Source organism: Phalaenopsis equestris, unplaced genomic scaffold (assembly GCF_001263595.1).
Source record: "Phalaenopsis equestris unplaced genomic scaffold, ASM126359v1 Scaffold000522, whole genome shotgun sequence".
NCBI classification, from domain to species: Eukaryota; Viridiplantae; Streptophyta; class Magnoliopsida; order Asparagales; family Orchidaceae; genus Phalaenopsis; species Phalaenopsis equestris.
This window is the reverse complement of record NW_018164962.1, coordinates 795,798-807,630: the sequence shown is the minus strand read 5'-3', so window position 1 is coordinate 807,630 and position 11,833 is coordinate 795,798. Positions and strand designations below refer to the sequence as shown.

Genomic DNA, 11,833 nt, shown 5'->3' with positions numbered 1-11,833 from the left:
CCGGCGGCCTCGATAGTGTCATCGTCGGCCTTCTAGAATATTTAATTCTGGACTCTCGGGAAAAACTCGTCGTCGACGGCGTCGAGCTCGCCGTCAGCGCCCAAGATCAAATCTTCATATTTTGGTAGAAAAATCTCGACAAAGTGGAAGACAACTTCAAATGACAGAATTGATCAAACCAAAACTTTAGTTCGCATTCACATGAAATTTTGGGTAAGAATTCTATTACTCATGAGTTATCCCCGTTCACATCTGATGCTGGTGAAGAAAAAAACTGCATTAGATATCCAATTGAGGAGTATGTAACTTATGAGAAGCTATCCTCATCCTACGAAGTTTTTGTTTCTAACCTTAATAGTATGCAAATTCCTAAATCCATTTATGAAGCACTAGAAAATTCAGAATATAGGAAAACAATTGAAGAAATTCAAGCACTAAAGGTTAATGGCACATGAATTCTTACTAAACTCTCTCAAAATATGAAGTCAGTTGGGTGCAAATAGGTGTTCAACAACAAATACAAAACTGATGAGGATAGATTCAAAGCCAGACTTATTGCAAGAAGGTTCACTCAATTTTCAATTTTATAGGATCAACTATTGGGAGACTTTTGCACTAGTTGTCAAACTTACACTATAAGAGTTCTTTCAATAGTAGTTAACAAAGAATGTTGGGAGAAGCTACTTCGAAAGAATCCTCTTATTCTTTCACTTTGGAATATGATCACTAATAACGACTTTATATATGCTAAAAAATACAAGAATTTAATATTATTACTAGAAGATTTAAATCCCCGGCAACGACACCAAAAACTTGACAACGGTTATAAATTTGATAAAGATGTGCATAAAATATTCAATAATTATAAAGTCACACTTATAAATGCAAGTATACGTATCGCTCAAGTAATACAGGGCTCTAATGGAGTCGTGGATATCGATCCCACAAGGAGTAATATTAGAGGCTACGAATTTAAGATTTAGAAAATCAATACTTAATCACAACAATATAGTTCAAATTGCATATTTGTCACAAATATGCAATTAAAATAAAAATATAATTTTAATAAACTCTCAATCAACTAATTCTACTAATAAAGTTTAAAATGTGAAGTTCAATATATAAGAAAACAACATTCTCATTGTCAAGAAATTTAAGTGAATGGATAAATTGAATCGGTTCAAATTGTATTGTGTCAAATAAGAGCATACATATTATTGAGCATACAAATAAGAGCATACATATTATTTACCCTTTGGACCAGGCATAAAGAACATTGACTAATCATATGCTTAGTTATTGAATCTGTGGCTAGGCTAGGAGGATACTGGCTCTCACTTCGGAGCTCTCACATTCCCCTCGCTTGAGGGCTAACATCTACACTTCAGCACCCAAACAATAGGACCGAATTGAGGATTTTATTTTGTCACTCTAAAATCTCAAATTCTACGCCCGATAATTTTTATTTCCTTATTTATTTGCGCCCAACTTTTAAGGATTTTAACCTCCCTAAATCTTGGATGTAATCCTCACTTTAGTTGTAAAACTCAACATATTTTAACAAATCAATTGGCCAAATTGAAAGTAAATTAAGATTAAAGTGAAAAAATCATCACAACATCTTTAACATTCTCATGGCACAATCAATTCAAATTATCATTTCACAAAATCTCAAGACAATGAGAAAGACAGAGAAAACTACTCAGAACTCATGGAGAAGATACGACAAAACTTAAATTTCATATATAAAAGCAAAGTCATACAAACTACAATAAGTAAATACAACTTACTTGAATTCCTCCCTAAGTAACTTCTCAAAGTTCCTTTGAATCTCTTCCTTTCTTTACAGCACACAGAATTCTCCTTCGAAGCGGCAAGGAAGAAGAAATGTCTCACTTTCCTTCCACTCTTACAATCTCTCGAAGAATTCCTCACAATACCTAACCCTAAATTACACTCCCCTGGACACCCATAGACCACTTGACACTCTCTGTACACTATGGACTCTCTTTTTTGGCCTCCAAAATGTCTCTTAAAGTTGTAGAAGAGTTTTTAAAAGTTGCCTAAGTGTCCCTTCAAAAATCGTCCACATTCAATGCATCTATTGAGAGAACCGTCGTTCTCTCCGTCGGCGGCCTCGATGGCGTCGTCGGCGGCCTTCTAGAATATTTAATTTTGGACTCTCGAGAAAAACCCGTCGTCGGCACCCAAGATCAAATCTTCATATTTTGGTCATTTTTGTTCCAAATTCGCCCATTTTTTGCATCTTTTTGCTCCAATGACCATAATTCAACATACCTGCAACAAAACATCAAAAATACATTTCTTTAAAGTGCAATATCATCAAAATCAATGTAAAATATGTATGAAAATCTCAACATATTTTTCTTTGGTCACTCACATGATTCAAGAAAATCATAACAATAAATTTAAGCACATAAGCAAAATCAAAACAAATAAAAAAGCACACGAGAATTTATGTGAAAAAATATGAGAACGTGGAAAAAATCACGGAGCCACACTACCATTAATTCACTATAAAAATCAGATAATTTCATAAAGAACTCACACGACCTTCTTCTCCACATACGAAGAAATTTACAGGTCGTCTCACAATCTTCTTTATCCGATTCGATGCGAAAAACACACACCGAAAAAATCCCAAAAAGTCTCCTCTTCAACTCTCCTCCCCTTGATCAGGAACTTATTGAAGAACACTAAAGGAAGACCTACACCAGTCCATCATTACGCCACTCAAAATTGGTTTAAAACCCCAGAAAGCAGGGTAACTATACCGGGCGCTTAGGCGCCAAATCTGGCGTCTAAACGCCAAGCTCTCGGGATTGCGCCAAGCAAATCGGCCGTTGGCGCTTAAGAGTCGGCTCTTTCGTCTGCACCAAAAATATGACACCTGAGCACCCAAAGGGGCCGCAAAGACGCCCCCCCCCCCCCCCCCCCCTCTCTATCAGCGGCCAAAGATGGGCGCTTAGGCGCCGAGATAACGGTGTGCTTTAACTCCATATACATAGCAAAGAATGAGGATTGTATCAACTTGATACAAAAAATATCTTTCATAATGAGAATTTGGAAGAAGTGCACATGAAGATACCCCAAAAAATTCAGAATGATTTCAACAATCACTTGGTATGAAAGCTTTAAAAGTTTCTCAATGGGCTTAAGCAATCACTAAGAGCATGGTTTAAAAGATTTATTAAAACTACGAGATGTAATTGTTTTTCTCAAACTCAAGTTGATCATACTCTATTTGTAAAACACACTCAGAAAGGTCATATTATTACATTGATAATAGATGTGAATTATATGATTCTTATGTGAGATGATGAAAGTGAGATTCTCAAGATTAAAAAAAGTGCTTGCCACAAAGTTTGAAGTCAAGAACCTAAGAGCCATGAGATAATTTCTAAGTATGAAAGTAGCAAGGTCGAAAAAAGGCATTATATCATAGAGGAAATACATCCTAGATCTACTAAAATAAATAAAGATGATTGTATGTAAGCTTATTAATACTTCAATAGATCCCAACAAGTCAAAAATGGGAGAATAAATTGTCTATTTGGAAAATGGAAGATATCAAAGATCGGTAGGAGGCAATCTCCTAGAGAAATATATAAGAGGCTTGATTTTTATCGCTACTCAAGATTTCAAAAGTAGTTATGGCAGTAGTGTTCACTTCCAAAAAGAGTAACGATAAACAATTAATATACTTACTCCTATATGTTGAGGATATGTTATTAACAACTAAGAATATGAGTGGGATAAGAAAGGCCAAAGTCTAACTTAGTAAGAAGCTTGAAATGAGTAATTTGGGAGCAATAAGAAATATGCATAGTATGGATATTTAAATAAATAAATAAATCAGTAAATTATATGTAAATAAAAAAGTTTATATAGAGAAAATTCTGCACAGGTTTAACGTGTAGAATGCAAAATTTGTTAACTCTCTAATAGTAGTTATACTCAGATTTTCAGCTACATTATCTCCACACAAAATGATGAGGTTACCTATATGTCACATGTTTCATATTCTATTGCAATCTCTCACGTATGCTACAGTCTTTTTTTTCAAATCCAAATTTGTCATATACAGTTAGTGCAATTAGTAGATGTGGCAAATCCTAATAAGGAACATTGAAGAGCAGTTCAATGAATTTCCAGATACTTATGTGGCACTACTGATGCTTGTTTGCAGATTGGAAGCATTAGAAATGGACTGATTGATTATGTTGATTCTGATTTTGCTAGTAACCTTAATAAAAGATATGTTGTCACCATTAGAGATTGTGCTATCAGTTGAAGAGCTATTTTACAAACTACCGTTGCATTGTCTACTATTAAGCTCAAGTACATGAAAATTACTGAAGTCTTTAAGAAAGCTTTTTGATTGAATTAGCTGTCTGACAAAGTCCACAAGAACTTAGAAATTACAACAATTTTGTATGATAACAAGAATGCTTTTTCCCTCGCCATATAATGTTCGGTATCATTTTATGTGTGCAATCATTGCTCGTGATAATATTATTATAACTCAACACTCGTAATAAACTTGCTAATACGATGACCAGGCCACTTCCTATTGCCAAAGATGAGCAATTCTCGTAAATAGTGAGTGTTCAGTGTTGACATTTGGACTATTGAGGAAAAGGAGGAAAATGTTTTGGCGAAGATTGATGCATTATTTGCCATTCTTGTAAATAGAGATTGTTGAAATTTGTGAGCCAAATTCTAATGGGCTTCGATTGACCAGCTCGTTGTGTGACATAAATGCAGTAAAAAATTTTAAGAGAAAATTTTTTGGAGGGATCGGTGGTGATTGCAAAGAGATTGGTCCAATAGGCCTTTTTAGAGAATTTATAGTGGTGGCAGCTGGTTTGAGCCCATATTTGGAATGAAAACAAGTGAAATATAACTTCTAAAGTGTAGAATGACGGTGAAAAAAGAATTCTTAGAAAAAATAGTTTACATAAAAATATTAGCAAATAACATAGACTAATGTTGAAACTTACTTGATGAATTCTAAAAGCAAATCTCACACCCTGTAGCAGCATATACTCTAATGCAGGACCTTTATCAGATACTCCCATGGCTTGCAGCTCGGTTGCTACCCTCTTCATATATTTTCTGGCAAGCTTGACTGAAGCAAATTTAATCTGCAGTGAAAACACAGTAAGCGAGTGGATAAAGCAGTTCCTCTAAAATTTGTTCTTCTGATAGCAAAGGCAAAAGAAAATGAACATCACATCATAGGCATACTAAATTAATAAGAATTTAGTAATTTTTCAATGCCTAAGCATGCTAAATAGGCTTATACACAAATGTTTAATTAACTACAATGTTCCTCACAAATAAAATGTTGATACCTTGCTAATAAGGCCAGAGTCAAGCATCCAATCTATGGGAATTTGAAATTCCTTACAGTTGCGCATCAAAGCATCTCTTGTTCTCAGAAGAGTATAGACACTACGTTCAATCCTAAGGTCCACAAATTTCCCAATAATTTATTTGAAATTGAAAAAGCTTTACAGATATAAAAAATAAGATGATGGATTAGAAGCAAAATCTTACTTTTCAGAAAGTGCCACCATTTTCTTTAATGCAATCTCACAAGAAAGATGAAGATCATCTTCATAGTTTGTGGCTTCAAACTCCAATTTATTTAGATCAAGATAGCCAAAAGCAGCTTCTCTCAGTGTGTCAGCTTTCTTCTCAGGCCAATCGAAGTGTTTTAACACTGCTCTTTCATCAACCTTCAAAGGGATAAACATGCATCCTATTAAAATCACCAACAGCTAAAGCTAAATAACAAAAACATTCAAGTGGGACGCTCACAAGAAAGCAAAGTTCATCATCAAGCCATTTAACAAATGCAACAACATCTTCAATGTCTCGGTAAACAGCAGTGTTTACTTCTTTTATCAAAGAGTTTACAAATTCGCCCTGAGTTTCCACATCAGCTTTTATCTAAAAAATGAGGCAGAGAATGATTAGCATATGATATAAACACTGCAAATCAGGATAAACAAATAAATAAAGAATTTTACAGCCAGCAAATAAGAAGAACGGTTCTCAATTTCTCCAATCATGCTGCTACGAACGTTTGCAACATCAGGAATATCACCAACCCCGCCGCCACAATTATCTTTTCTCGACTCTCTCTTCATCAGAGAATGGTATAATTCAGCAACCTGTGGTGCTCTTTGCATAATCCCCGAGCTTTTAGCCAAGAACTTTGGTGGGGGTGGAGGAGGTGGAGGGGGTGGAGGAATTGGACCCGATCCAACTCTATTTTCCACATTAGGAGCTGCAGTAGAAGGTCGTGGTGGAGGGTTTGGAATTCGTAAAGTGCGCTTTTCAACATCAAAAGCTGCGACTTTGATTGGCTCAGTTCTACAACTGGGGTAATAGGAGCTCTGAACATCTTCAAAATCATGTTTTTTAACAATTATCTGCTCCCTTTCCTTTCCCATATCTGTTTGTTCTATTTCTTTATGATAAATAAAACCATCAGATTGTCTCCTTTTGTTAACAACATTAAAGTCCTCGGGACAAGTGTTTGATCCACTAATAGAATGTCTCCGTTGAGAGTTTATCCCTTCCTGCACTTCAATCCAATCTTTGTCAAAAAAGTTTTGACAATCAAACATCTGACATTTATCATTAGATTGAGGCCACCAGGATGAAAGCTTCGATGATATCATTTTTTTTGGATCACAAACATCAAAAACATCATCTTTCTCAGCAAGATGATCAATATTCCTAAATGTGAAGTCATCGGTAAGATTTAGATTCTGGTTGGACTGTTTCTCCGAGTTACAAAGTTCTTGGCGTAAACAAGAGTTCACCCATCTCAGATAAGCAAGCTCCTCAACCTCAGTTAACCTCCTCATTTGTAAGCCCTCAACTTGCTTACAAAGATCTTCATTTGTAACTCTTAACACCGATGCCTCTGCTTGAACCTTTGCCACAATATCGCTCTGGAGAAAATAATTAATCCAACAAGCTCATCAACGGATAAAAATAACTTAAATATTAATCACTATACATAAGGTTGCCATACTAACCTTTGCAAGGGAAGCTAGTTGGGACTCAGTTGAAGCCAATCTGATGGCTAGATTCCTCTTTTGAAACTGTAGTTCCTTATTTATGCGACGTAATTCAAGCACTTCCATTTCTAAATTCCTGTAAAAAGATGGTTTCAGCTCAGAACTAATATCAGTTGCCCTATTCTGACTTCTTTCTGACCTTGAATTCTCATGTCTTTCCAACATAGAAGAAAGTGAAGCTAGCTGAGAAGAGAGGTTTGCTTTCTCAGCTTCAAGAGCACAGATTCTAGTATTAAGGCTTTCAATTTCAGCATATTTTATCTCAAGAGCACCTTGAAGCTCTGAAATTCTAGAATCAGCTTTACACTTCTGTAACTCAGACTGTAATCCTAATTCTCTATCCTTGGATGCTCGAAGCAAACTTCTAAGGTGATCCAACTCCGTAAAGAGATCATTAGAAGATGGAGACCTTACCCTTTGACAATCAAATGCATGAGGATGAACCTGTGTTGCAGTTTCAGAACATGGAAAATCACCAATAAGAGATCTTTTAACACGCGAATGATACACTAAGTATTGGTTATTATGATTGTGATCTTCAGCGCAGTTAAGAGGTGGCTTCGATATGGGAACTACTGCTTGCAATTTATTCTTCTTGTCTGTCACAAAGCCTTTTACAATCTGAGATCCCCAAGAGGAACTAGATCTAGGTTTGGGAGGATTTCCATGTTTTCCGTTGACCCTCAAGGCCTGATTTTGCTGAGAAATCTTGCATGGCTTTGTCCGGTTATCAAATGCAATATCTTCCCTCATTATGAAAGCAGTGCAGGCTCAAGCTAACCTGAAATTTGAATGCAATGAAACATTATATTGCATATTGGATCGAGAAACTTAACAATTAACGCACAATGAATCAAATCAACGTAACAAATTAAATCTTGAAATGGGGAAAAAGCAAAAGATTAGTGCTTGTAAACATACTTTTTAAGTTTCGGCCAAAAGTTAGCTCCTGCGGCTAGTTTGCTTTTTGGTGTTTGGATTGATTTGTTTAAGTTCTGCAAGATTAGAGCGAGCTGCCAAATGAAACAAGGAGAACAATAGGATCAGAAATTAGGGTCTTTCCAAGAGAAGCTTTCAAAAGAACAAGTGAAAAAGACACTCTGATTGTAGTGATTATTTCTTGTGCACAATCGAAGTGACATAAAGATTGCTGCAAGGTAAAAATACATGTAAAGATAACTCCATCGCAAATCACAAGAGAAATGAAACATAAAGGGCGACGAAACCAAATAGTCTTGTTAACTTGCGAGTAAAAAAAACCTTGCCGCATCTAACAAGTGGTGTTAGGTTAATCTGTAGTTGGTGAAAAATAGACATAGCTAGGGTGAGAAAAGGTGAAATGCAGTTCATGGTAAAGCTAAAATTCTTGAATGACTCTAAGATCAAAGGTCCCTTTCACAAAAAGTAAATTAGGTCTACTGTGCATTGTGAAGTTGCATAGTCTAACCAAAAAAAAATAAAATAAAATAAACGATTTTATATAGGCTAGAAATAAGGGAAACAATACACAGAAAATCAAATGCAACAAAATGCAACCATTATAGCATCCATCCAACCCCACAACAAGCAAGCCGCAGAAATGTTAACAGAAGAACTACGACACCTTCACAGAAACGGAAGAAAACAAGCTCTGAAAGCCTTCTGAGAACCCTTGAAACCAAATGAGGAAGACGAGTTGATCTGTTTGGTCTCTCTCTCTATCCCGACCGTCACTGAAAACCTACGTTTCTATGGATTAAGCCAAAAAGAAATCCGACTCCAGGCTCGAGGACATCGTACAGCTTTGAGCGCCTCGGAAGTTTTAGTGGAATGGGAGTGGGACTTCTGGTTTGAAATTTTGAATTTTTAAAACACGAGATAGCCGTGTAGGTCGGAAATATTTAAAGAACGTTGATGCTCTTCAAACATATGATGTTGAGAATCAATATTGCGCGTATGCCATTCTTTCTCACGTAATTTTGGGAGAAGGTTGACAATAATATTAAATGATTTGTATATAATTAATTTTAGATGAATCAAAATTATAGTATAATTTAATGACATGATATGCTCCTTTGTGGCATTTAAAAAATATCTCCCTCTTCTTCATATTTTTTAAAGGTTAAGCAACAAATTTATTTTCTCCTTCGCACACCTCCCGATTCGCTTCCCTTGCATGGCCCAAGCATAGCTTTAACTATGCCTAATACGCCATGTTATAGGAGATTGAAGAAGAAGAAGAAGGAGAAGAGGAGGAAATTAGTCTGAAGAAAGCCAAAGGGGCTATTTGAGATTACTTTTAACTTTTGTTTTTATTTTGTTTATTTTTATTTTGATTTAAAGTCAAATATATTTGATATGATATAGCATGTTTAGTTGTTTTAAAAAATGCTCAAAATAATTTTTAGATATTTTAAGAGTTTTTTAAAACAAACTAATTTATTTTTAAAATTTTAAAAATAAAAATTTACAAAATATGCACTAAACAAACATGTTTTTGAAATAAAAGTATAGATAAAAAGGTAAAATGATCCCAAGCAAGCCCTAGGTATTTATGTAATTATTTTGTATACATGTCTTTCCAACTTCACATTTTAATGTTTAGTGTATTCTTATATAGGTATACTGCAAGGTATTTTTGGTATTTCCTGTGTATCAGCCATGTGTATATCTATACTAGTTTGTTAGGGAATTGTTGCTCTAGCTCCTTCGATTTCGAAGAGGAACCACTACTTTGTGTTTTTATGATCAGGTATGCTACTTTACCCCCCTCTCAAGACGATGGTCAAGGGATTTAACAGTCATCTTGTTGGTGAGAAGATGAGCTAGAGTGGTTGGAAGCGGTTTCATGAATATGCCTGCAATTTGATCCTAGGACATGATGTGATGAACTGTGATTTCTGCAAGTTTGACGTGATCATGAATAAAGCAAAAATATACTTCAATGTGTTTTGTCCTAGTTTAGATAATGGATTGAGGGTGGGGGCTATAACGAATGTGTTATCAGTATAGATTTTGGTTGTTTGTTTGGTTGAAAAAGCAACTAGTAGGAGTTTTTGTATTCGAATGATGTATATTGCAGCTGATGATAGTGCAATATATTTCACTTCTATTGTGATATTGTCACTGTGGGTTATTTCATCGTTGACTAGGATATTAGGTTAGGTTCAAGGTAAATGTAGAATCATGTTGTAGATTTCTATCTATTGGGTTGCTTGCCTAATATGCACCCATATATGCTTGGAGTTATAGGTCATCCATTGTAATGAAAAGTCCACGGTGAAATGTCCCTTTAGGGTAGCAGAGCAATGCTTTGAGTAGTTATGACTGCTCTGTTTGGGGTTTGTGTGTGCTTTGGCTAAGAAAATTGATTGTGAATGTGATATCAGGTCATGTGATAGCAAGGTTTTATAGTGATCCTAGCATTTCTCTAAGGTGTTATGGTTCGAAGAGAGGTGGATTGAGATTTTTCTATATGTTAAGGTGTGAGGGCAGTACTAGTTTTAGGATTGGCTTGGATTGAAGCATGTCAGCTAACTAAATAAGATTGGTGTGGTAATTTTTTTTATGCAAAAATAGCCTTGTGTGGTGTGGTGAACTTGTAGCTTAAGAAATTAGGATAAGAGACCAAGTTATTTGAGGTTGAATTGTTGTTTGAATTTGTGTGAGTTAGTCTTGATAATTGTATGGGAATTATTGTAATCCATATGTCATTGACAAAGATAAATAAATAATTTATTGGGTTATTCTTGAGGCAGAGGAGGAATGATTGGTGTACTATGTTTAGTGTGAAATGCTAGGTATACAAATGGACGCAAAATGTGGAGCACCACTGAGGGGTAGTTTGCTTGAATGCTAGAGGTTTTTTTTGTTTGAGTGTATTCATCATAGATCTCAAAAAATTTATATCTAAATGATTATATTCGACATTTAATGAAGAATACGCCACCATAAGGGGAAGAAATATTACCTTGAAATGAATCTAATTATTTAGATGATAAAAATCTTTAGGATTTATGGGTTTACAAAACTAGTGGGTTTTCCCCTACCTTACGGGGGTAAAATATGGTTCATTTTATTCTAAGGTCTGGTATCCCTATAAGTAACATAGTTTAATAGTTTAGTAGTTATTGTTTAAACTTTGTATTTCATTTTTGTTATTAGTTAAATAATTTAGTTCTGATAATATCTTAACATTCAAAATTAGTGACAGTAATTTCGTATTGACTTTCTGTGAATTTTCTAGTAAATTTATCATTTCAAATTTAAACCTTCCCCGTGGGATCGATATTTGGGGCTTAAATAGAAAGTCCTTTATTACTTGATAATGATACGTGTACTTGCGTAGAATCCCAACATTAATTGCTTAAATTTATTATTCATAAAATATTGCATCAAGCTTTTGTCACTGTTGCATAGCGGAGTCAACTATACAATTTTTACACAACTATATTTTTGGGGGATCAATGCCAACAAGGTGCAAAAATCTAATTGGGATGAGATAGCTTGGATGGGTTTAATTTTGAGTTTTAGCCATGAGGGAGCACTTTGTGGTGGCTTTTCCGGCAGCCTAGGTGGCCAGACGGCTAGCCTCAGGTCACCATCTGACTCAGGGAGGTCAGGGCTTGGGTTTGGTGAAGTCAATTGAGATTGGCCATGTGTAAAGAAGTTGATCTAAAATAGGATGTGGGAAGGGCCATTTTGGGTCAATTTGGGTCAAATCATGGTTTTGG

The 11,833-nt window shown here is 35.3% G+C and overlaps 1 protein-coding gene across 4 annotated transcripts in view; it reads right to left on the bottom strand.

Moving 5' to 3' along the window:
* LOC110028700 (protein CHUP1, chloroplastic-like) overlaps positions 1-8,990 on the bottom strand; it is a 14,129-nt gene extending 5,139 nt beyond the window's left edge. Inside the window, exons 1-8 of one of the 4 annotated variants that reach the window (XM_020730663.1) lie at positions 8,725-8,990; positions 8,043-8,134; positions 7,080-7,902; positions 6,060-6,992; positions 5,848-5,979; positions 5,584-5,765; positions 5,379-5,490; positions 5,025-5,168 (exon numbers count right to left, since the gene is read on the bottom strand). In XM_020730663.1, coding sequence (XP_020586322.1) covers positions 5,025-5,168; positions 5,379-5,490; positions 5,584-5,765; positions 5,848-5,979; positions 6,060-6,992; positions 7,080-7,874 — 2,298 coding nt within the window. In that variant the 5' untranslated portion in view covers positions 7,875-7,902; positions 8,043-8,134; positions 8,725-8,990. The other 3 variants (XM_020730666.1, XM_020730665.1, XM_020730664.1) reach the window with 3 other exon arrangements.
* Positions 8,991-11,833: the final 2,843 nt, after the last annotated feature.